This window comes from Rattus norvegicus, chromosome 13 (genome assembly GCF_021556685.1).
Source record: "Rattus norvegicus strain SHRSP/BbbUtx chromosome 13, alternate assembly SHRSP_T2T, whole genome shotgun sequence".
NCBI classification, from domain to species: Eukaryota; Metazoa; Chordata; class Mammalia; order Rodentia; family Muridae; genus Rattus; species Rattus norvegicus.
The window spans coordinates 85,351,253-85,377,881 of NC_141546.1; the positions used below are offsets into that span (position 1 = coordinate 85,351,253).

General features: G+C 46.3%; 1 protein-coding gene across 1 annotated transcript in view; it reads right to left on the reverse strand.

Moving 5' to 3' along the window:
- Nos1ap (nitric oxide synthase 1 adaptor protein) overlaps positions 1 to 26,629 on the reverse strand; it is a 273,199-nt gene that overhangs the window by 194,611 nt on the left and 51,959 nt on the right. Inside the window, 1 exon segment of the mRNA NM_138922.3 lies at positions 2,954 to 3,025. Coding sequence (NP_620277.2) covers positions 2,954 to 3,025 — 72 coding nt within the window.

Here is a 26,629-nt window from a genome sequence, read left to right on the forward strand (position 1 = left end):
AAAAAAAAGACTGAAGATCCTAGACGCAACAGTAAGTATGCACTTCACTTCTGAACCATGTGCCTTTAAAAAGAAAAAGCTAATGCCATGCACTTTTACCATCCACGTCTTAGAAGCAGGTTAAAAGGAGAAAAGAAAGAATATCTAAGACAGAAGTCCAAAAAGAATATGGAGAAGGTGGGAAACCAAAAGAAGAGGAAGAGACGGCAGAGGAAGCATGGCAGTCGATGATGGAGTGTGAATTTACCTGAGTCCACAGCCGGGCTCGAGGCTGGAGATGAGCCAGTATGCATCCTCCACCTAGAGCCTCAAGTCCTCCAACGAGAGCCTCAAGTCCTAAGAGGATTGAGGACGGTGTCGGGCAGAGCCCTTCACTCCCCGTATGCATCCTTTGGGAAACATAGGAATCTTTACTGCCCCATCACAGCGCAGCTCTCCAGAGAGGTCCAGGGATGAGATCTAGAGTTTAGCGACGATGGGCATGGTGACCCACACCTGTACCACATCACAAGGCAAGGAGATCTCAAATTCAAGGTCAGACTAGGCTACATAGTAAGACTCTATCTCAGGAAGGAAGGAAGAAGGAGGGAGGGAGGGAGGGCAGGCCGGCCTTGGCAAGTCACTCACATCTCACCTGTAAGCTTCTGTGGTCCTTACCAAGAGCTTCTCTCAGGTCTGGCCAAGCCCTGGGGTCTGGGGCTTTTAAGCCCAGCAGAGCAACCAAAGTCTGCCGTTTCCTACCCAGTATTAGCCTGGCACCATCCAACATAAAAGGACAGTGTTAGCTATAGTCCTTTACACAGAAATCCCATGCCCTAGTTCTTGACAGCTGTAATTACAGCCCAAACAGTTTCTGAAAGGCAAAGAGAAAGAAGAAAATAGCAGCCTGGACCTAGCAGTGAATTGTGGGGCGTGGGGGGGTGGGGACGGGGACGGGGAGACACACAATCAGAGCGCTTGCTACTCACGGCAGCCAGTCCACACAAGCCACGGGACAGCCAGCCCAAACAACTTTCTGACCAATTAATTTCTCCCTCTAATGTAATGAGGTGCTCATTAAGCACTGGAAGAGGCTCCCACAGAGGGGGCTGTAGGAAGAGGCATGAGGCTGACACAGCTCACAGGTAATGAGGGAAGAGGAACCTGCCACATTCCAGGCCCAGGCTCCTGCAGATCCCAAGACCAACTAGTTCCATACTGTGTCTGCTCTCAGCTTCCAGGCAATGTTTCCCCATGCCTCTGACATTTTAAGTTGTGTTTCTACCACAGGCCCCCTTTCTGGGAAGGCCATGTCCCTGTTCCTCGGTTCCACCCAATTAAGGTCATGACTCACAATCTGATTCCAACGAACCCTCAGCAGGGCACTGGGAGCCTCAGCACAGCCCGGGTACGAACCCACAGGCTGCCTGTGTACAGTAACCTGACCTGACGTACTTCCCCTGCCTCAGGTTCTCATCCATGAAATGTTTAACAATATCCTCCCTTCATCTAAAGTAGTCATAGATAATAATAAAACATATTCAACATCAAAACATCTTAAAAAAAGGGGGGGGGGGATCCAACACGGAAGTCACTATTACTGTTGGTAAAGAAAATGCTTTCACGAGGACGGTGACATCAGCAACAGCCATTCTCTGCTCTGTCAGTCAAATGGAAATAAAAGAGAACTTTGGTGGACACCTGAGTGTGGGTAGCTCCAGGCCCAGTCTTTCTATCACAGCAGTGAGCACAACACAAGGCCTCTGCTTCTTCTCTCCCTGTAGGAGGGCAAAGAAGAGAAAAAAAGAGGCCCAGAAGTACTGAGTCCCAACCAGCAGCCAAAAGAGACGTAAAATGCACAGCTTTTCCATGAGACCAAGAGGAACTGAGAGAATGGATTCAGGCCACACCTGCACTCCTGGACCTCCATCACACCTCAATATTTCTTTGAGCATCAGGTTAATCTAGAAAATGACACGATGTGATCCTCTAATGCTGTGAGTTGTCAGCAGAATTACTCTCATGAAAGCACTTCAAATTTCCTCATTACCAAGTACTGTTATATATAACAACAGTCTCGGTAAAGTCAGCTTGGTAAAGACAAAAGGGCTCAAAGGCTGGGACCATCGATGAAGAAAAGCCAGCAGCAAACACGTTTACCCTCTCTCCAACACTGATGGCACTGCGTCGAGGCTTCTGTTGACGACAGGGTAAAGAACCAGAGCTCAAAGGGAAAATGGAGCGCCAGCACCTGTTCCATGTCTTCCGTTTGGGTGAACAGATCACTCCTAAGAACAATGACACGAGCCAGAGATGACCAAGCCAGCTGCCCTAACACTCCACAGCACAATAACAGATAATACACCCGAGCAATCCTAAGGCCACCTCCAAAGGCACAGTTCGGTTCTGGCGCAGAGCTCACGACCGAGTTCCTTCACGATCCCTGCTCCACGGACAAGAGTCAGAAGGCAGTGGGCTGTCACATATACCAAACTCTTCCGGGGTCGCAGGAAAGGGAGGAAGGAGAATGCGTGTGCAAAGCTTACACATCCTGAAGCCTCGAGCAGCTGATTTATGTTGGACTCCTCATAACCCGTCTTAAAATTTCAAGTAAATCATCTATCCTGTGCCACAATAAATTTACCCTTTTAAAATGTTTTTGATCGATTACTAGTTGCTCACTAAACGTTTGCTCTACGTTTACCATTCTCCTCTACTAGCCAACCAGGACGCATGCGTCTCAGCCGGAAGAGCTCCGGGACACGAAAGAGAGAGGACGACGCTGCTCGGCCATCACTTCCGTTTCGACCTTTAACCCTAGTTCACAATAGTTTCTCCAGTGATACAGGAATTTGGGCTCTCAGGCCTGGAGGGGTAAAGCCATCCACTCTGGCTTTCGGCTCTGGCTGAAAGGGCCCGCAGCAAGGAAACTTGAGTCGCAGATTCGCACACAGCCCCACCTCTGACCACTCACCCGGATTCTGCGCATGGCAGCCACGATCTCAACCCTGCTGTTGGGTCTGGGCACATCCAGGCTTCCCACGTACTGTAGAAAAGAAGCAAAAGAGAGAATGAGAGGAGGGGGAGGGGCAATGTCGCTAATCACTGAATGTCAGGGGTGCAAAGGCTTTGAGGACACACGGTGGTTTCTCTCCCCATTTCACAGAGAAGGAAATTAAAATCGCAAGGGCTATCGTCGTCGGCTTTTGAAATCGTGTCTAGCTTTTAATAATAAATAAGCAGCTTAACCAGAAATGACTGCTTCCATTTTCTTTTTTTTTTTTTTTTCTTTTTTTTTCCGGAGCTGGGGACCGAACCCAGGGCCTTGTGCTTGTTAGGCAAGCGCTCTACCACTGAGCTAAATCCCCAACCCCGACTGCTTCCATTTTCATCTTGCTCCTCATGGAGCAAAGCCCTGTGTTCGGGTAAGCAGGCATCTGACTCAGAAAGGCTTTGTGTAGAGATTCTAGCTATGATCTACGTGGCATGGTTAAGAGCAGCTTTCTCTTTACCTCCTTTCCATTTCTTCATCTGTAAGATCAAATAAATTACACAGAGAGAGAGAGAGAGAGAGAGAGAGAGAGAGAGAGAGAGAGAGAGAGAGAGAGACTCTTACATAAAAGCACTTGCCAAAAATAAATGCACTAAGAGAAAAATAGACACTTTTGGAGTTATTGTCTGGGATTTGTTTTGTTTTGTTTTGTTTGCTCTGTTTTGGATTTGCTTGTGTTTTTACAAGTCCCGGCTCTTAAACCCAGGCTGGCTTGGAACTCAATACTTAGCTCAGGCTGGTAATTGGATTCAAGGCATGCCTCCTGCCTCAGACTCCCAGGTGCTAGCCTGCAGCCTGAAGCACCACATCTGGCCACTCTTTTTTAATTACTGGAATTTTATTGAGTTATCCCTAGACATATTGTATACCTCCAACATTTTTGTTAAATTCCTGACTGGAGAAAGAATAGACTAATAATTTTCTATATTAAAAAAAAGTACTCCGGGGCTGGGGATTTAGCTCAGTGGTTAGAGTGCTTACCTAGGAAGCGCAAGGCCCTGGGTTCGGTCCCCAGCTCCGAAAAAAAGAACCAAAAAAAAAAAAAAAAAAGTACTCAACTGGACTTTTTATTGCTTTTTGAGACAGGTTCACCATATAATTGAGGCTGACTTTAAAATCACCTGTTCTCCTGCCCCAGCCTCCTGAGTGTCAGGGTGTGCACCACCACACCTGCCCTGCTTATACTTTGAAGTTGTCCACTAAACCAGATTGCATTAAGGTTAATGTTTAACGTGTATTTCCTTGCTAAAGACTACTCAAATAATGCAAAAATAAGCAAACAAAAGAATTAAGCCCTCACTCTCAACTGGTTAGTACCAGTCTCTGTCTTTGCTTACCAATGGGCATAAATTCAGACAATTAGTTCTAAGGAGGGAAAGGTTGTATTAGTCATGACTTTAAACACAACCTAGGTATCTTAAGTCCACTCGTGCAGGTGATCAAATTGAACCTGAGGCCTCCTTTCCTGACAGACCTGAAATCACCTCATCTACATGTCCAAGAGTTAGCCAAGGAGCTAGCTCTGGACAGCTTGATACATACCTAAGCAAAGGTTAAATTAATGGACTAGGAACAGTCATGTTTGAAAGATAGTCCCCGTGGTTACAAGAAAAGAGAACTTTTCCCAAAATTGGGAGCTAAAGACTGGCTCCAGTCAGAAGAGTTTCACAAATGACACCAGGAACAAATGGATTTCCCCTAGTATTGACCAACAGCTTGTGTTGACACACTGAAAAATGAAGTTCCCAACAGCAGATGAGTGGGCTGGTAAACCATGGGTACACTTCAGTCTGGCCCCTTGGAGAGCCCACCCTAGTACATGGGCCTTGAACCTTGCTGAGGCAACAAAGCCCCTAGTTTTCTCTACGGTTAGCAATTCTCCCCTGTGACCTCGGCTGGAGCTGCAAGGTCAGCAATAGGTCGATGACCTGTACAGCCAGAGATGGCACGGTGCCACTCATGATTGCCCAACTTCAAAGGCCCTCCAGCCCAGCGGGAGTTTCCAGGATCCCTTTCCTATGTGTTCCCTGCTGATCTTCCCTGAACCCGTTGCACTCAAAAACACAAACCTTCTGGGGCTCAGTTCCTCCTGCAATCATGTGAAGGCCAAGGCCTCGGGACTGAACAAGGTCACTCGTTGTAGAGGAGCGAGAGCGGGAAGAGGAGGTACACCTAAGAGGAATTACTGCCAGCCCAGAATGGGAGCTGCTAAACACAGAGCCTAAACTCAAGCACCCAAAGGGGGACTTGTTCACTGGCTGTACCTCAGCCTACTTCTCCATCCTGGGGAAGGATGCGGTTAGATTGATAATACTGGAACAATTAGGAAATGGGGATGGGGGGACAGGAGAGGCAACACAGACAGAAAGGAGAGGTAGGTAGTTTCCCAGCTTCTGATAAGGCCTTCTGACAAGGGGGCAAAAGTCTACCTATAAGAAAGCCCTATTCCCAGGCCCTTCTTCACCCTACAAGGGCCAGCCTCCCTCCACCAGCCCCCACCCAAACTGGTATATGCACCCAGCACACACATACACACACTTGGTGTGTGTGCGTGGGTGTGCTGACATACCTCAACACACACACACACACTCACAGTGCACATCCACTGACTCATCGCACTCACACCGCACGCCTACGCTCCTTTCTTCCCCCACTCCCTTCCCTGTAAAGAGAAATCACAAATCTGCCTTCCTGGAAATGAGTCTGCAGAAGTTAGCCCAGCCACATCCAGGGTCAACTGGAGAGAGGAGGAGGAGGAGGACAAAGGAGGACTCAGGTCTACGTCTCCCACTAACAACATGAATCAAAATGAGAGCCAGGACGCCCGAAAAGCTGAGAGGACAGAAAACCAGCTCCTTGGGCCAAAGCAGAGGGTGCGACCGCCGAAACCACCTCCCTTTCCACCACAGCCTAGCGGGCGAGCAATCATCTCTGTACCTGACCTAACCACTGCCACCCCTACCGCTAAGGCTTCTGTCTGGAGCAAGCTGTGAAATGGTCCACAATCACTCCCACTTGCCCAATGGTCAGGTCATCCTGCTGGCTGCTCAATTTTGGTCAAGTTCACTTCATTTTTATAACAAACTGAACTAAGCCGGGAGCCTCCCATTCTAGGCAAGAAAGGTGATTCCCAGGCTGAACTTTAGTCCCCCAGCTGAGCTAACAAACTGCCAAGGTGGTAGCTGCTCTCACTTCCTACTGGAATCAGGTAAGGCCAGTTCCCTTTCTCCAGTCAAAGGCTGAAAGGTGGGGGTGGTGTTATCCACCGGAAGTGTCTTTCCCTTTATCTGCATCCTCTGCAGGATCCTGGGTTCCAAGACATCCTAGGACAATGAAAGGGGCTTATTTAATACCTAGAAATTAAAAGAACAATTTCCAAAATGGCAACTCGTTTTCTTTCCTTCAACTTCCATATCACATCCTTCCCCTTCTCGGGCTTCTGTCCTCCCAGTTTCACTCAGGCTTCATCCTTGAAGATCTTCTCCCCAAATAATTACGACTTATGAGTAACCGAGACTTGTTCATTCTCATCACTTTGGGGATGGAAACAGCTCCGCGGTTAAGAGCAATGGCTGCTTTTTCAGAGAACCCAGGTTTGAATTTCCAGCACTCATAACCATCTATAATTCTAGTTCCAGAGGGTCTGATGCCCTCTTCTGGCTTCTGTGGGAACTAGGTGGGCACATAGTACACAGATGCACATACAAGCAAGATACTCATACATATGAAATTAATGCTTTATAAAAAAAATCTTTAAGACACTCCCTGCTTGCTTCTATCTGCTCTGAGACAACAAACAGCCAGCCTCAATATGGCCATAACGTGGTCCAGCTTCACCTCACAGCAGTGGACTCTCCCATCACTCAGAGTTCCTCACAGACACCTTACCTTCTCTGTACATGCTCCTCCCTGCACACAAAGCACTCCTATCTCTCTCTGCCTAGTTCTACTGGATCTCCGCCTCTCCATAGTTGACTTCTGAGGAAGGTGAGCTCTTACTCCAAAGACACCATAACCCCTGCAACTCTCTTCTGTAGCATCCACATAGGACCAAATATATATGTACCCATGGGTACCACAGGTCAAGGCACAAAGAAGATGCTGAAAACTCAATTGACTGACTATAGTCTTACAAGAATGAATGCGTATGTGCCCCAGGTGCTTATGGGAGAATCTCTACTTGAAAAAGAGACAAGAGGAAAGGTCTTGCCCTGGGGTCCGCCTGGAATTTCAACACTGACTACACTGTTCTGCTTCTCAGGGTCACCCATCCCCTCTCCATCCTATTGTGGCTTTATAACATACATGACTGTCATCCAGGTGCTTGAGACAGACCAAAGCCAGATACCCCTACGTACCACACGCAGTTCCCAGCTTACCAAAGGACAGCGGTATATTAAACCTGCGCCGGTAGGTTTTAAATCACTTGGCCTTCTACAGATCTATAGCATCTCTGTGTCCTCCTTCCAGGAACCCCTGCAGTGCAACACCACACGGGACACAGAGTAGAGGGAGGACTCAAAGAAAGGAGTTTAAAAATACCACAGCTTACGTTTTCGTCCGTATCTAACATGAAAGAAAAAAAAATCCGTAGACTCCCAAAGAAAAAGAAAAGAATTTAAAAAGGAAGAAGAAGTCAGGTGCGGTAACTAACATTTTACCATTCGTCATCTCGGCACCGAGGAAGCTGGGGTGGGAGAATTCCCATGGGTGTGAGGCCGGCCTAGTCTGCAGAACGAGATTCTATCTCAAAGACATTGAAAAGGGGGAAATCTTAAGGAAGGTGTAAACTGCATGAGAGATCGTGATACCAGAGACAGACAGACGCTTTATTTGTGGCTTCACGTTTCAGACAAGCAGGAATTAACTGCATATAAGATTCCCGAAGAACCTCAAAGCCTTTTTTTGTAAATTTCTCAACAACTTTAGCTGGATACTACATGACTGTCTCACGAAGTACTGCCACTATGTGGTTTCCACCATATTTTCTGGAGATTAACTCCGGGAGACTGTAACAATCTGAACTCCAGTGTCTCCCGGCGCGTGACCAATAATGCAAATAGCAGAAAGACAGAACAGCTTGGCATAGCCACCCATGTAACACTTGCCGCCCACACACCCTGTGCTGTCTGCCACTACCCTCCTCTGGGGGCTCCCTCTGTTTACAAAGCTCATGTCAGGTGTCTCCGGAGACAAGGTGGAAATCCAGTCAAAGAAGAACACTGCATATGATTCTGCTTCTGATATCACTGGACGACCAGGTATCAAACCAAGCCTTCCACAGGCAACAACATAAACTCTCACTCAACAAGTAAACAAACAAACAATTAACCATATAGAATGCACATATACAGAAAAGTATTACATAAGCGAAAGCTGTTGTTAACAGGCACCCAACTATATGTTAATATCTCTGTTAAAAAGAAGGGTTATAGGAACTCTCTGCTCTAGTCCAGGTTTCTGCCAATTTTTTTTTTTTTACTGTCTGAACCTAACATGGAATTTTAAAAATAAAGACTATTAATTAAAACAGTAATAATCTGAATGTTTAGAATAATTTGAACCAGGCTAAGACTGGCGGGTCTCCAACTCTGGAGAGGAAGGTGCTCAGTGACACATGGTTCTGTTCGGACAACACCATTCAGAAAGGATGGTTAGATAGCTGCCCTCAGGGGAAACAGAGTTAGGATTAATGAGCAACCAGGTCAACTCTTTTGAGCAACGAGAAAATCACATCAGAAAGACGGCAGAATCTTCCAGTGTGCTTCTGTTAAAACCCCCACTGACTGTCTAAGACAAGTATGGCCACCCCACCAACAGGACATAGCCACATTAACAGGCCAAGCACAAAGGTCCCCCATGCTGCTGCATTTGTCCCTCTCTTCTCTCAGAAACTGCTCAACTGAGTCTCTAGCCCAGCATGTGCTATAAGATGCCTTAGCAACCCCCTCCCTTTAAAGCTAACAGAGCTCTAAAGAAGTTGAAGAGTGACAGAGAAGGCACCAGATCTCTCCGGAGCCTCTGGTGTAGGTCTCACCCCACTGTATTCTTCCCAATTCTTTCCCTGAGAACCCCAAACCAGGTCTGCTTTCTATCCTGTGTACTGCCCAACTCCTCACATCCCTCTGGTCCCCTGGCCATACCCTGTCCCCTCTCCAACTCACAGAGTCATAAAACCATGTGACAACCTACATGTGGCTAAAATTCCCCATCCTGCTACCCTACAGATGAGGAAACTCACAGGGAGTTGTGGGAGTTACACCAAGGTTACCAACAAAGGAAAGTGTCACCGACTCAGTACGGTCATCCTGCCAGCGCTAACAAATGCTCACCAATCTGACCCCAGCTAACGCTTCTCCTTTTGTTACCCTGTTCTCATCCTTCCCACACCATCTGCAAGTTCTATCTGGTTCACATGGTTACTTTCCTCCACAATACACTGTGAGCCCCTATGGGGCCTTTGCTCTTACTCTGTACTCTAGCTCTTTGAACAGGGTCTGGAAAAGGAAGATTCAACATCCCATGATAGGGGCATGGTGACACACACTTGTTAGTCCCAACACTTAGGAGGCTAAGACAGGAAACTTATTGTCACATCCAGGCCAGCCTTTGGTATCCGTGAGCTAGGCCAGCCTAAGCTAGAGGAGACCCTTGCCCCACTGGCTGCCCAACAGCCAAAATAAATAAATAAAATAAGAATAAAACCCGATAACAACAAGAAAAGCGCCACTGGATCAGTGTAGGGAAAGTGGAGCCCTCAGGAGTCTAGAGCCCCGCCAAAGACACACTCCTGCAGACCAGTGGCTCAGCTCCAGAGGGAAAGACCTTCCTGCCCTGCAGAACTGTTCTGCACACAGCTGAGCGTCCTGCTGTGCTGGATTACCAATGTGACCTGGGTTACCAATGTGACCTGGATTACCAATGTGACCTGGATTACCAATGTGACCTGGATTACCAATGTGACCTGGGTTACCAATGTGACCTGGATTACCAATGTGACCTGGATTACCAATGTGACCTGAATTACCAATGTGATCTGGATTACCAGTGTGACCTGGATTACCAATGTGACCTGGATTACCAGTGTGACCTGGATTACCAATGTGACCTGGATTACCAATGTGACCTGGATTACCAGTGTGACCTGGATTACCAATGTGACCTGGATTACCAATGTGACCTGGATTACCAATGTGACCTGGGCTACCAGTGTGACCTGGGCTACAGTTCTCGCCTCACTCAGCATGGAACAAAGCAGAATGAACGCAGTGGCCAGAGCAGCCCAGATTCCAGAGCACAGGCAGTGAATGACCTTCTAGTAACTACCCTGGGGGAGGGGAAGAAAGAGAAAAGAGTGCTGCGCCCAGTGTCCCAGGCCCACTCCTGAGGCCTTCCGGTTGGTCCCGGGGTCCTCCGGTGCAGGGGAACTGGAGAGAGATAAACACACACCATAGTCCTTCCTTTCAGCTACAGTCAAGGCGAAGCCTCAGTGCCCAGTCCTCCCCAACCCTTCCTTGCACACAGGTATCCGTTCACACAGATACACATACACACAGGCCTGCGCGCGCGCACGCGCGCACACACACACACACACACACACTCGTGAAAACTTCAAATGCAGCTGTACGCCATTTATTTATTTATTTATTTATTTATTTATTTATTTATTTTACACAAAGAAGACTGAAGTACTTATCTTTCTCCAACCCCCTCCCCCAAAAGAAAGTACGTAAAGACTGATGTGGTGACAGTCACTACTGGTCAGCAGTAGTACAGTGGGACCAATGAGTACGCCAGAGATCATAGCAGATTCCTTCTCACTCCCCAACATGCAGCAAAAACAAAAAAATCTGTGCTGAACTGTCTTTAGGCTAATGCAATTCCCTAAAGGGGACAGAGGCAGGACAGAACCGTCAAGGGACTGTCCCTTAGTCACCATTAGCAAGCGCTTAGGTATGGTGGCCTGACAGTTCTTCATGAGGACTTGACAAGTAAAAGCTCTCCTGGAAACAAAAACTGCTCTGGATTTTCAGCCCTTGAATGGAAGCCTCCATGCAGAAATTGACATCCCTGGATCTTGTCCCAAAGGCAGGTGTGGGGCAAAGGCCAGGGCAGCATCCTGGGCAAACAGCGCCTTCCACCTGCCTGGAGAGTTGACGTCCCACCTAGGATTCTTACCTGGTCATCAGGGAAGAGAAGAAAGTTCAGGGCATGGGGAGGAGAAACACTGACAAAAGCCACACAGAAAATGAAACTGTCTATGAAACGACTAGTCAACCAGGAATGCAGACCTGAACCAGCTTTGCTAGGACAGTGACAGGAAGCTGGCTCAACAGCTTAAGTAGCCTGAAACAGCACTTGATCCAACCCTTCATTTTCACACGGGGAAATTGTGACTCAAAGAAAGCATAGACACACAGCTTGTGAGTGGCAGGATCAGAAAGCGGTGTGGGTCACCTCCCCTACTCCATAGCCCAACAGGAAATAAAAGCAATCAGGAAGAACAGGGCCCAGTGTCCTATCAGGGCCTGATTCACTTCATTAGATGCAAATTAAGCTGGGTGAGGACGTGTGTGTAGACAAATACTATCGAGTTTAAACCCACTAAAAACTGTGGAGCGCTGAGGTAGATGACGCAAGGACAAAGGGTCTTCATCGGGCTCCACCAAATACCTTGGGGTGGAGCTAAGAAGCTCAGCAGCGAATATGAAGCCCTGTCAGTGAAGGAGGGGAGAGAGAATCCCGCTATTGCAGAGGAACATGGAACTGCAGGAAGTGAGCAATGAGGGGGCCCCAGGGCAGCACTGAGAACGAGCTCTTCTTCTGCAAGTAAGAATCAAGATATTTGACTTTGGACAATATCAACATCGTTGTCGACTGAAGTCTAAGGTTTTGAGTTTCTAAGCCTCTGTTTTACCCATGGGTGCACTACCTACATGCCAGGCCTGTCCAGGAACAAATTAGACAATAACTGCTAGAGATCGAAGCTAACAAGAGAACGCTTACTTAGTTTATACAAGGCTTTGATGCTCTCTCTCTCTCTCTCTCTCTCTCTCTCTCTCTCTCTCTCTCTCTCTTTCCCTCCCTCCCTCACTCCATCTCACCCTCCCTCCCTCTCTTCCCTTCTCCTCTCCCCCTCCCACCCCCCACTACCTCACTCTCTCTTGCTCCCTCCCTCTATGTGTATGACAACAGAGACTGAGAGAGAATTAATAAAAATTAACTAATAGAATCAAAGTTGCATTATTTATAAAATATATAATGGTAAAGAGATGTTAATTTTTTAATTAGTTGAGAAGTGGGGCTCCTACATGTTTTGATCATATTTACCCCCATAACTCTCTCCATATCTACCCTTCCCCTTCCCTATCTACCCAACTTTGTATCATATGGCGGAAGACTGTGTGTATGGGGTGGGGGAGTTCCCTTCAAGACCAATTTGTGTTGCCCAAAATATTCCTGGGTGTATGGTCTTCCACTGGAGCATGGTCAGCTTAGCGGGAGCTGTAGTCTTAGAGAAAACAGACCACTCTCTTCCCAGAAGCTAACAATTGCCAATCGCTCCTCCGCTTGAGAAGGAATTGTATGTCCAAGTTTCTTCTCTATGCTGATATCCGGTCTGGCTTGGAGAGGGTGTTTTTACATTACTATGTTCTTGCTCTGTGCACAAATGGGGCCACCATGAGGAAACATAGTCTGTGGCCCTCTAACAATCCCCCTTTGACTTAACATAGACTGACGAGGGCACAGAGCAATGTGATCCAAAATGCCAGAAGTGAGCTGAGGGGTGAAGCCAACAGAGCAGACTTCACGGAATCACTGAGCATCCACAGGGAACCAGGTGAAGGATACAAGCAGATCGCATCACCCGTGGCCAGACCTCACAGGCAAGTGACAAATGCCCTGACTCAGCAGCCCTCCTCAGAGAGTGACCAAGTGTGACGCTGCTCACAGGATGGGTTCAGCTAGAGGCAATCACCTTGCCTCCTTCCTGAGCTGTTAAAGGAAAACGCTTTCCTGAGGTAGGGGATGTGGGGTCCTCAGTACGTCACCGATCCATCGTCGTCACCCTTGGTGCTAAAGGAATCCCTCCACGTGAGCAGCATCCCCAGATGATGAGCAGGTCCTACCATGCAAATGTCAAAGCTTTCTCTGTTGTAAGCTCTCTTGATTAGAAGTCTCCAGAAGGTCTATCAGGCACTACTCTAAGTTAAGAATTCACTGCACTCCCTTGGGATCCCAGGAACCATTAGTCACACCCTTCCAGTATGAACCAGGCGGTGATGAACTTTCAAGAAGTTGCCCACACTGCTCTTACACCTGGTTGAGTCTCTGAAGGGGACTTTCGAGATTTTTCTGGTACTTCCTTCACCCCCCACCCCCCATCAGAACGCCATTTCTTCCTTTAGCAATACTGTCCCAAATCCTCAAGAAAGTACCACCTAGACTAATCCTGTAACACATAAAGAGGATCGTATACAATTACCAAGAGGTATTTATGCCAAGAAGAAAAGGTTTGCTCGACATACGAAAATCAATACATGCAGGATACCATCTCCATGGAAGAACAGACAAAAGATCGTGTGCTGCTCTCAGAACACAAAGAAAATGAATTTGATAAAGTCCAATATTCTTTCATGATTAAAAAAAACTCACTAAACTGTAAATAGAGGGGAAATTCTTCAACCTAATAAAGGGCATTTATGAAAACTCCATGCCATATCTAGTGTGAAAATCAAACATCTTTCTATTAAGAAGAAGTAGAAAGGGGAAAGAGCAGGGCACCAGGTGTGATGGCACACGCCTGTAACCCAGGCACTCAGGAGCTCAGGCAGGAAGGAGGGTCATGGGTTGGAGCCAGCCTGGGCTACAAGATGATTATGGAACAAGCCACAGATGTTCATACTCACCGCTTCTATTGAATACAGGACTGGAGACATGACTCAGGGAAATACAGAAAGAAAAGCAATTAAAAGCACCCAGACAGGAAAATAAAAAGCAAGTGCTCTGTGCTGACAGGTAACAGTTTCATAGGCAGAAACCCTGAGAATCCACCGAAAGTAAAAAATTAAACCAGTGAGGGGATTCAAAATGAAATTAAGGATATAGTTACATCTGCTACACTATCAAAAAAAAAAAAGAAAGAATATTCAGGACTAAACTCTATCAAAGATTCATGGACTGAAAATTACAAAGTATAACAGAGTATAACTGAAGAGGGCATAAATCAGTAGGAAGACATCCTACACTCACGAGTTAGACTAAACCATTGAGATGAGACTCTTTCCGGTGGACCTGTTGTGTAACGCCTATTAAAATCTCAATAGTCTTTACAACCAGATTAGCCAGCCAATCCTAAAATTCGAGTGGATGTGTAAGGGACCTAGAATAAATAAAACAATCCTGAGAAAGGATCTCGGGGAAATTCAAACCTGATTTGAGTGTGGCAATCGACACAGTATGGCATTTGCGCACAGCCGGACATGTAGACCAATAGAATTCTCACCATGCAACCCAGGCTGGCCTTAAATTCCTGAGCCTCATTGTGCTTACGGTTTTGTCAACTTGACACATGCTAACGTCACTGGAGAGGAAGGAGCCTCAACTGGGAAAATGTCACCATGAGCCTGTAAGGCATCTTCTCAGTTAGTGATTGATGTGAGAGGGCCCAGACAATTGTGGGTAGGGCCACGCCGAGATGGTGGTCCTGAGTTCTACCAGAGAACAGGCTGAGCAGGCTATGGTGAGCAAGCCAGTAAACTCTCCCACAACCTCTGCATCTGCTCCTGCCTCCAGGTATCCGACTTCCTGCCATGAGGAACAATGATGTGGAAGTGCAAGGACTTTTCCTCCTCAAGACGCTTTTGGTCATGGGGTTTCATTGCAGCAAAAGTGATCCCAGCTACACTTCTGTCTTTTAGATCCTGCAGTTATGTCCAGATCACCTTTTGACAGGAGAGCCAAGACAAGTCATTTATTAAAAAAAAAAAAAAACAAACAAACAAACAAAAAACCAGTTTTCTACATGGGTACTAGGAGCACTGAATAGCCACATGCAAGAGAATGAAGTGGGATCTCTCCTTCGAACCATATAAAAATCTAACTCTAAATGTACCATGTATTTAATTTAAAATTCTCAGAGGAATACAGAATCTGAGTGAATGGTTGCTTAGATACATCAACGAACAAAAGAAGAAAACAAATTAGACTTAGCTGAAATGAAAAACACTTTTAATTTTTATTTTTATTCATTTATATCTTGGTTTTGTGTGTGAGGGAGATGTGTATTAGGGTATCCTGGAAGGCCAGAAGAAAATGCCAGATCCCCTGGAACTAGAGTTGCAAATGACTGTGAACCCAGCATAGGTGCTGAGGAACAGATACAGTTCCTGTGCCATCTCTTAACTGAGCCACCTCTCCAACCTCAGGACCAAAGTTTTTACAAGTCACACCTCTTTGGGGACACGTATCTAAAATACAATCTTTATAATGTAACAATTAAAAACATAAGTAACTCAAAAGAAAGTAAGCAAGAGAAACAAGAAAAGAGAAACAAGGGGTACGGATGAAGACTTCTCCAATGAAATACACAAACAGTAAATGAGGTCAGGCAATCGGTCATTTGGGAAACACAAATCAAAACCACCGAGAGACCAGGCTCCACATGCATGCCTGTAATCCCAGCTACCCATGAAGCCGGGACAAGGACCACAAGCTCAAAGGCAGCCTGTGAAAAGGCTCCACAACAAGACCTGTCTCAAAGCAGCAACATCACTGTGATGCTTCACAGGTCCAGTCCGCTAGGTCAGTCCTCCACCTCTCTCCCTCCCCTCTTCCGCCCCTCTCCCCTCTTCTCACCCCCTCTCTCCCTGTCTTCCCCCTCCCTCTACTCTTCTCTTCTTTCTCTCCCTCTCTTCAGTCTTCCCTCTCTCACTCTCCCTTTTCCACCTTCCGTCCTCTCCTCCCTCTTCCCCATCTCTATCTTCCTTACTCTCCTCTGCCACCCCCTCCTCCCTCCTTCCTCTTCCCTCCCCATACACCTCTCCTCTCTCACTCCATACTCCCACTGTAGGACATGTGCTATGGTCCTTCTGTGCTGTGTTAACGTTTCCTTCTCTCTTTCCCCTTAATGTCTGTACTCAAGTCTATATTAAAACCTCTTCTTAAAACACTCCAAATTTTTAAAAGAGAAAAACAGAATCCCACAGGGCTGTGGCTCTGGAATCCTTACCCACAGCTCTGAAGAGCAGAGCAGTCACTTTGGGAAACTGATGCTCAGATGTTAATGTTTGACCCAGCATTTCAACTCATATAAAAATCCACATGACATATAAATATATGAAGACATATAGTCACATAAAAATCTGCACACCAAGATCATGTCGCCTTTATTCAAAACAACCAACCCACTGAGACAATCAAAACAGCTACCAAATTTTAAAATAAAGGGGGCGGGGGGAGTGTAGAAGGGCCAAGATCCATATACTTATTGATAAGCAGGGGAGAAACCAGGACTGATATAACTGTTTTGCACCCAGAGGGTTGGGAGTGGATGAGGTTTACAGCCTTGTGACCTGTGCTACCTGTGGGGCCAGGCCACACTCAAATCCCATCTACTACACTTATCTGAGACTCTGCCTCCCTAGACCCTCATCTTGAGCACTGCTTCGATGTCAATAGAACTCATCCTTAGTGGTGACATCCCATGGGCTTTATAGCTTGGTGACCTCTACACTCTCACAGCCAGAGACCACACCAGATCCTAGACCCTTAAGTTATAGAACCCATCTTCATGGTAGAGGTCCCATGTACTTTGCAAAAGAGTTTCCATGTCTTCATGCCTTAAGTTTTATTGTAAACACAGCATTGAGTTCATTGTTACCAGGAATTTTCTTTCTAAAACAGTTCTTACTTAGATATGTCTAAAATAAACCACTGAAGTTTGAACCAGTCTAGCTAACTGAGTTGAGCTGAAGCAGGTTTCCTTTCTTGACTCTCCTGGTTCATTTCCCCGCCGGCCGTAGCATTTGCAGGGACCCCCGCCATGTAAGATTATATAGAATTGATGGCTGCATAATTGTGTGATACCACTAAAACCATGGGACTGTTTATACTTGAAAAGGTAAATGGGAGTTATATCTCCATAGTGCTACAACACACACATACACACATGTGTAAATGAGCATACATGAATGCACACACACACACACACACACATACACACATACATACACACACACACACACACACACACACACACACACACAAAATTATCCTTCCTACTTGGCTTCCTACTTGAACTAGTAAATACAACTACAACCAAACTGGTTCTTGTACGAGCTTTTCAAGAGTACATTTTCAAGCTGAGGCTGTGAGCCTCCATCCATTCCGGACACTAACTATCCCTTCTATGGCTTTCTGTGTTGCAGGCTGTCATCTGGATGTTTGAGTTCACTAGATAAATAATTCATAAAAACTGAGCTATAACTACACTGAATTTTAGCTCTTCCAGAAGATATATTTTCCTCTCCCAAAGATTATGAGTGTGCATGCATATATATATATATATATATATATATATATATATGATCACTGTAAAAGTATAGCAGTCCCATTTCATATGCCTGCTCCCTGAGGCAGTAAATGGGACAGAATCTCACAAATGAGATTATTTCTACACCACACTGAGTTTCCAGAACAAACTCTCCAGCCACTGTGCCTTTTCTGGGGCTGCCTTAAGTGACCTTAAGAGGCTCCACTTCTAGGTCTTCTTCTTACCAGCACCAAAATTCAAGGCAAGATTGTGTTTCTAAAGACACACTGAGAGAGAATTAAAAACATATTACACATTTTCCAATTTATAAATCTTAAATATCCAAAGGCAGAGACTGACATGGGGGGCTGTTACATACTATGGAGAGAATTAAAAGGGGCAAGTAGAATTTCAAGGCTGGAAAAGACCTTAGACAAACATGTTGCCAAGCACTGTGGCACACACATGTACTCCCAACACTTGGGAGGTAAAAGTAGGGAAGTCACAAGTTCAAAGCCAGCATGGGGTTACATAGCAAGACTGAGTCTCAAATAAAAAAAAAAGTTAAAGCTGAAATAAAGCAGGAAGACTGCTGCAAGTCTTGAGCTAGCCTGGGCTACATAGTGAGTTCCAGATAGACCAGCCTGAGCTACATTGTGAGACCCTATCTACAAAATTGCTCATATGCAAGCTAGACAGGGTCTCTGTGGATTCAATCTTTTCTTGTAATGGTGTCCCTTCACTGTGGTGCCCATAGGTTCTCTTCACTGTGGAGCCCACAGTCTCTCTTCAGTGCAGAGCAGCCCTTCTCATCTCTAACACACCACCATCAGGGCTTCACACTGCTCAAAGGCTACCCCCCAGCCTAACAAGACTATGGCCAACACTGGGGCAGGCCAAGGCACAGGAGAGCAACAATGCTTGTAAGCGGGAGACTGAGGGAACGATGCAAATGGCAGAAGAAGGCAGGAAAGAAGAACTAAGGAGGAGATGCTTGTCCTACTTTCACCTTTGTGGCTTTGACAAAACATCCTGACCCAAAAAATAAAAGCAAAAACAAAAACTTAAGGGAGTGTTTGCTGCTAGAGTTGATGGCGTGAACTGAGGCCTACTAAAGTCTCATCCAATAGCCAACTTTATTTAGAGCATCAGACAACTGATACTCTGTGGGCTAAGAAATCACCTGAGTGAAGTATACAGTCACAAGGACAAGCTGTGTGAGGCAAAAACATGCTTTCCCATCGAGGCACATGAATAACTATGGCGGAAATAAACTCACTGCTATCTGCTGCACCTGGGAGGATCGTGAAATCACAATCCAAGAACAATCTGTATTCTGGGGAAAAAAAAACAAAAACAAAAACAAAACCTGAGGTCACAGGACCCACAACTTGTTCTCTTTGGAATTTTTTCACAAGGGCTCAGAAATCTTCTCATATAACTCCATTCTTGGACCATGAGCCAAATGGGGAGAAAGGGTTGATTTGGTTTAGAACTCTAAGTTGGAGTTCACCGTTTGAGGAAGTCTAGGCAGGGACTCAAGTAGTTAGTGACGTCACATCCAGTCAAGAGCGAGGAGAGAATAAAAGAATAATCACACACCTTGCTTAACACCCAGCTGCTCCTACAGTCCAGAGCCTGCCCATGAAACAGGACTGCCCACAATGGGCGGGGTCTTCCTGCGTCCATTAACAAGTGAGACAGTCCCCACAGACACGCCCACAGGTCAACCTGATCTAGACAATTCCTCGTTAAGACTCTTTTCTCAGGGGTATTACACTGTATTAAGTTAACATTTAAACTAACCAGCACAGGGCCAAAGAAGGTACCCTAAACACCAAAACAACCCTGACTCCACCCAATGCCACCCGAGCTCCAAGTGAACAAGAGTTGATGTACTCTAGGCTCAGCCTGTCTCCTGTTACATTTATTCGTTGGGTTTTGTCTGCGAAACAGGGTCTCACTTTAGAGCCTCGGCTGACCTGGAGTCCCTCAATCTATACTAAACTCCCCCTTCTACCTCAGCCTCCTGGAGGCTGGGATCACAGTCGCCAACCACCACACCCAGTGGGTTGACTTCACAGAATCCAAGTATCCTCAGAGGCTGTTCGTTGGTCATCAGGACCTCTGGCACTAAGCAGCAGTAGGTGGAGAGGGTACTTAGAGACAGAGATGCCTGAAATCAAAGCCCAGAGGCCATCATCTGTTCTCACTAAATGACTCCTACACAGAGAATTACGTGGGCCGAGATTAAAGCCTTCCAGGGAGTTACCGCGCAAAGGCAGAAAAGGCCCGGGCTTTGGAACTGTGTCTGGGCTGACGTTCCAACCTAAGGCCTTCTATAGCACGGGAGGAGCATCATCTTGATCAGAGTCACAGTGGAGTCAAACAGTGGCACGTGTGTGACAGTGCCTTGGCTCCCTGTCTGGGTTAGCTTTTCCTGTTCTATTTGGTCCCACTTAGCAGAGTGAACATTTGCTTGATTCTTCAATTAAATGTCATCCCCCAAACAGACTTCGAGAGCAACTCTAGGGTATCCCTGTGCACCACCATACTGTACGTATCTGGTCCAATACCTGGCCCATCCTCCAAATGAAAGGAAGCAGTGGCTTTTCCTGTTTTTAAGCAAGAACATTTAAGATGCTATCTCATCCTTTTACCTGCCTTCAGGCAGTCGCACACCTCCCACGCTGTAAAGACTTCTTCTATTACCCAACTTCCTACCGTGACCCACCCAGGAGTCCTCATAGCAGAGGACTTAATCATTCCTATTAGCATCATCATTGCTGCCAGGATTTTTCCAAGGAGGCAATCCAAGGCCATTCCTCCCTCCAAAAGATGGGAAGGAAAGGGTTAAGAAAAGGATAATGAACTCTAATGAAAAGGCAATGAACCACCAGCAAGGGTGAGGGCACAGCAGAGGCCGATGTCCCTGGCAGGAAAGGAAGACACAAAGCTCATCTCTCAGCCCTACTTCTTGCTTTATTCCAATAAGGCCCAATGCTGATGTCTAAGGAGCAAATGTTTCAATCAAGATGGCCCAGGGATCCCGCCTCGAAGCCAGTGCTCTGCATACCACGATAGACAGTATCAGAGGAGAGGGCTAGTGCTTTCAGTCAGGTCCAAAGGAAACTCCATTTCCCCAGATTCCAAGAGGCAGGAAGGACAAATAACTATCTGTGGTGCCTATTAGCACACAGAAGTGCATGCTGGCCTCCAGGCTCCCTCAGTACCTCAAGGCCCAGTCACACACTTCAGAGTCCATCCTATCCCTCCTCACCTCCTCCCCTGTCCTCCAGCCTCCCACTCATGGACTTTCCTCCCCACAGCTACTCATTTTCCTTACCACCCTGTATTTTCCCTAAACACCGTCCCCTCTCTGCTCCTGTTTCTCTCATGACCAGGTCCAGACTGCTGGCCATATTTAATCTACTTCTTTCTCTCTGCTCTGGACACTGCCAGATGCCTCTGGCTGTTCTCTCTCATATCTATAATAAAATCCTCCCCCTTAACATGGAGCAGTCACGTGGTCATTTTATATACTGCAGCGGTCTACTTCAGCTCCTTTCAGCCACTCTATAAGCGGGAAACCGCTGGTCCCTCAGTTTCTCATCTATGAAATGGAATGCTATGCGGTGGTTTTGAGGCTGCAGAGAAAGGCAGGGAAGTTTAGGGACCACTGGAAGGGAAAGTAGAACTTTTGTCCTAAGGATCTGACTGAGAGTTAAGAATTTGACATAGTAAAGGGCATGGTGGTGCATGCCTTTAATCCCAGCATTCTGGAGGCAGAGGTTCGTAGGTGGTTCTCTGTGAGTTTCAGGCCAGTCTGGTCTGCATAGTAAGCTCCAGGCCAGCCAGGTTATACCAGTCAGAACCCATCTCTCATGTATGTATGTATGCATGTATGCATGTATATATGTGTGTGTATCTATGTATGTATATATGTATATACATACACATACACACACATAGCTGAACAAAGTGCCTTATTAAATACAGTGTCTCCCACCACCACCCCTTTCCTTTTGAAAGATATTTCGAGCAGAAATGTTAAACCACACTTAAGCCAATATGACCTTTAATTTTAACCTCACTGACGATCCTTTCTCATCTTTAAAGTTCTACTTTTTCTAAGTAAATATCACAAAAAAGCTTGTGAGCCATCTTTCTAGTCAAAACATATGTCCTGACGTCTCTGTGAGCTACGTGCAGGCAGGATTTCTTTCACCTTTTCACCTGGTTTTCGTTTTAATCAGCAAACTTCCTTGAGAATCAAGCACATTCTAAACCATTTATATAATCCCATGCACTACAAATAAAAACTGCTTAATAAAAGTACCCTGGCTAGTTTTAGGTCAACTTGATACAAGTTAGAATCATCAGAGAGGAGGGAGCCACCATTGGAAAAATGGCTCCATAAGATGGGGCTATAGGCAAGCCTGTGAGGCATTTTCTTAATTAGTGATTAATGGGGGAGGGCTCAGCCCATTGTAGGTGATGCCATTCCCTAGGCTAGTAGTCCTAGATTCTATTAAAGAAAAAAAAAAAACATACTGAGCAAGTCAGTAAGCAGCACCCCTCCTTGGTCTTTGCGTCAGCCCCTGTCTCTAGGAGCCAACTGAACCTGTTCCTCCCCAGCTTGCTTTTGGTCCTGATGTTTTACCACGGCAATAGCAATGCTAAGACAGTAAATACCCAAAAGAGTTCTACTTAACCTTTTAAATCCTTTGGACACTGTAACTTCAAAAGCTACCATAACCCAAAATAAGGGCTAAGGAGGTAATTCAGCACCCATGTATGTCCAGTTCCCAGCACTTGGTATATGGAGACAGAGGATTCTTGCAAGCTGGCCTAACCAAATTACCAAGTTCAGTGTTCAGAATAAGAGGCCCTGCCTGCCTCAAAACTGAAGTGAACAAGTAAGACGTCTGAGGTCAGCTACTAGTACACACACACACACACACACACACACACACACACACACACACACACATATTCAGGGCTTTAAAAATGTGTGTGTGTGTGTGTGTGTGTGTGTGTGTGTGTGTGTGTGTGTGACTGCAATTCTCTCCTTTTGAGAAGTAGGTTCCAACCTCCAACCTTGCTGTGTACTTCTTTGTTTTTTTCTGTGGATCTATCTCAATGCCCATGCTCAAATGCAGAGCGTGAATACCTTTTCTCATATTAAACAATGCATTTTTCTTTACCTAATAAACCCCAGATTTGCTCTCCCTGACTCAATCTGAAATTCTTTCTGTAATATTAATCAAAATCCCAGCCTCAGCTGAGTAGAGGTCTCAGAAATTAAATCCTCAGTCTGCTACGGCCCCCACATGAAGCTGTGTTCCCTACTGTTCCCGGCAGTGTTTGTTTCTGAAATGCCCCCTGAAGCCTCCAGTATTGGAGGCTCAGTTTGCCAGACGATAGACTTTTGGGAAGTCACTGGACCATGAGGGTTCTGGCTCAGTTGATATTATTTTGATAGAATGATTGGGAAGTGGCGGAGACTTCTGAGGTCCTGCCAAGATGGACGAAATGGGTCACTGGGAGCACATCTTTGAAGGGCATCTCTTGTCCCCTGTCCCTCTCTGCTTCCTGGCTGCCAGGAAGCAGAGATCTGTCCTGTGCCATGCCCTGCCATCATGACACACTGACACACCATGGGCCCAGAAACAAGCAGCAAACCCAAGTGATTACAAACTGAAACTGTGAGCCAAAAGCACGTCTTTCCTCCCTTTCTCAGTTATTCGTCCAAGCAAAAGAACGCTTAAAGCAGGAGTTAAACGAGACCGTGCTGAAGGAGCCGGCAGTGCCACCTCGGAACGCTACTTTCTTTATGAGAAAGTCACAGAGCACTTTATGTCCGTTAAAGGAAAGGAAGCACAAAGGCAGAGAGGTGAGGGTTGGGGATGATGGAAGAATCTGGCATGGGCGAAGGAGAAGGATGCCATCCCAGGCAGAAGAAACTGTAGACAACGGTCTTCTTTGGAACACAGAGAAATGGTTTTGGGAACCTAAGTAAGACTGTGCCAGGCCTGGCTTAAAGACAGCCTCAAAGCACAGCTTGCTTCCCTCTCCAAGACACCAAGAATAACAGCAGGGGTCCAGACTTGTACGGTGGGTTCAAAGGGAAAAGAGAGTTTCAAGGAGAAACTGATTTTAACGAGATTTTTTTGGGGGATATGGGGGTTCAAGATAGGGTCTCTTTGTATAGCCCTGGCTGTTCCAGAACTCACTTTGTAGACCAGGCTGGCATCAAACTCACAGATATCCACCTGCCTCTGCCTCCTGAGTGCTGAGATTAAAGGCATGCGCCACCACTGCCCAGATTAACATGAATGTTTGGTGGGGGGCGGGGGGGGTGCGAGAGGCTCAGTACCAAATACTCTCTCCATTAGACAGTCTTGTTCGTCTAACCCAGCAGAAGTCACATCCAATTCTCTCCTCTTCATAAGGAGCCTCCTCAACAGTCACTTTGCACAACCCACACAAGCAAAACTTCGGAAGGGAGCCTCTGAGGAAACACCCCCTGCTCCTCTCACAGAATGAAGAAGAGCCTGCTGCCGTGAAGCCACTTCCAGTCACAGAATACCTGTCCGTCACTCACAGACAAGGCTTGTCCCCAGGATGGGTGACAGGAAAGAAAAACTCACCTGAGAGACAAGCATGAACCAAGCAATAGCTTAGGTTGGCATCTGGCCCAGTACCACACAAAAAAACATGGCGCCCTGGTGGTTAGAGCCTGTGGCATTCTATCTCCTCACCCCTGGAGTTACAGAAAGTTCAGAGAGAATACCAACAAGGAAGGGATGAGGTCGACACTCACGCCAGGCACAGGTAGCTACTACTGGGTCGGGGTAAATGTTGCAACATCTCCAAGCAGGCCTCTGGGCCATGGAAAGCCTCAGCTACACGCTTGCGGCTCTGGAGCTGGGAAGTTCCTTGGGGCAAGAATGGTTAGGTGCAGGGCTGTAACAGGAAGCAACCTCAGGCGCAGTGAGATAAGACAATCAGTCCAGTGTTCCAGGCCATGACCTAGTTTTAGCCCTGAAATCTCCACATGCCAGGAATCTCCAGTCCTAGATAATACCGGGATAGGTGTCCTCTCCTCTCGACCCTAAAGGTTCCCATAGCAGAGGAGTAAACACCTCTAAGCTAGCAGATAGCACAGGTACTGCTATGCAAACTCCTTCCTCACGCCCTTCATGGGAATAAAGGGAGATTCCAAGAGAGAAAGAACTGCCCTTTAGGGCAACCTGAAGCAGCTGTCCTTTGAATGTTTGTTCCCCAGGATTTACGCGTCGGAATCTTAACCTTCCAAGTTACATGTAAAGGTGACTGGGCCCTGTGATGGATTTACCCATTCTCGGATTGATGACTGTGATGCTGTCGGAGAGGCTTTGTGTAAAAGCTCCTTCTCATCGTGTGATGCCCCCTGCCTCCAGTAACACTACAGGAAGGTCCTCACTGATAGATGCCCTTGGTCTTCCCAACCTCCAGAACCACAAGCTAAATAAACCACATTCCTCTATTAATTATCCAGTCTTGGATATTTTCTTATAATGACAGACAGTGGACTACATCAACCTCAGGCCATGTCTGGCAGGATTACAGGGGTTCGGAAGAAAATAAAGGCCTTAGCACCATGATTATTAATAACCATAGTAATATAAATTCTTATATTTTTATATACATTCCCCACCCCGTTTCTACAGTCTTATCCTCTTGGGTCACTATGTGCACATTTACAAAACCTAACCAAAGGAAAACCACATATCCCATCAACGCTCTGCCCCATGGCACAATAGAGAGACAAAGTAAACATAATCTCCCAAGCCCTACAGCAAGAACCACACAGTTACTTCCCCCCTCTAAACCCAACCCACGGAAACCATGATAACAAATGGACAAGAGCAGCTTTCAAATGATGGGGTTTTTATTCATTTTCACTATGTTACTTATTGATAGGGAGGTGCGCATGCCCACAACACTAGTGTAGAAGACAACTTGTAAGAGTCAGGCTCTCTCCTTTCATCAGGTGGGTACGAGGGATCAAACTCAGGTCATCAGGGTTGGTGGCAGGCACTTTACCTGTTAAGCCATCTCATTGGCCTTCAACTGGTGAGTTTGGAGGCAACTGGATACTAATGAGTAGTATATATCTGTTATACCAACTACAGTTACTTAGCAAGTCAACATATTGCATAGCTAAGGAGTTGCGTACTACAGTCTTTTCCTTGAGTTTACATGTAACGTTGACTGTAAAGAATGGATAGCATCTTCAAAGACCATCCCATATTTACATACTTACATATTTAGTCCCAATCCACAGGTACTTACATATATACCCCAACCAAGAACTATTGTTTCTTCCTTTCAGTCAAGGAGGCTGCTCTGTCTGTGGATTCAGAGATAAATATGCAAGATGGGGACATATATAAGCAACCATAACATTCTACACATAGGACAACACGGCAACGCCCAACTGCATCTGCAGCTGTACACAAGTGTGGACTCAGAGAGACTTAAGGAACCACAGCAGAAGGGGGCAGAAGTTTGTCAGTATCTGGATAGCAGAATGTGGAGCAAGCAAATGAATGCTAGGGGCGCGTTCAATTAGAGATGCAGGGGATGGAAAGTGAGGATGGGCAGGAGAAAGCAGAGCTCTACGGCTTACTTCTAAGGGTCCTGGAGTTCCTAGACCACCTTGGCATGAAAGCAAAGAACAGCACATTGTGCTGTTCATGCACAGCACTCCTCCAAATGATGGTGATCGGTGTTAATTCAGACCAGCTGATAGACTGAAAGATTTCGAGAGAGACAGACTAACCCAATACCCTGGAGGAGGATGGCAAACCTATAGTGTTGGAGACATATAGAAGACAAAGTATGAAGAAACAGCTCTGGGGGGTGGCAAGAGTGGTCCAGAATTCAGATGTGTTCATCTGTGTGGCTAGGAGGGTGACATGACCAAGAGGAAATGGATGGGTAGAAAATACAGGGAACTAGCCTTGCAGCAGAAGGTGGTGGGAACTGTGAATCACACTTTGCCTGCTAATTTTCTT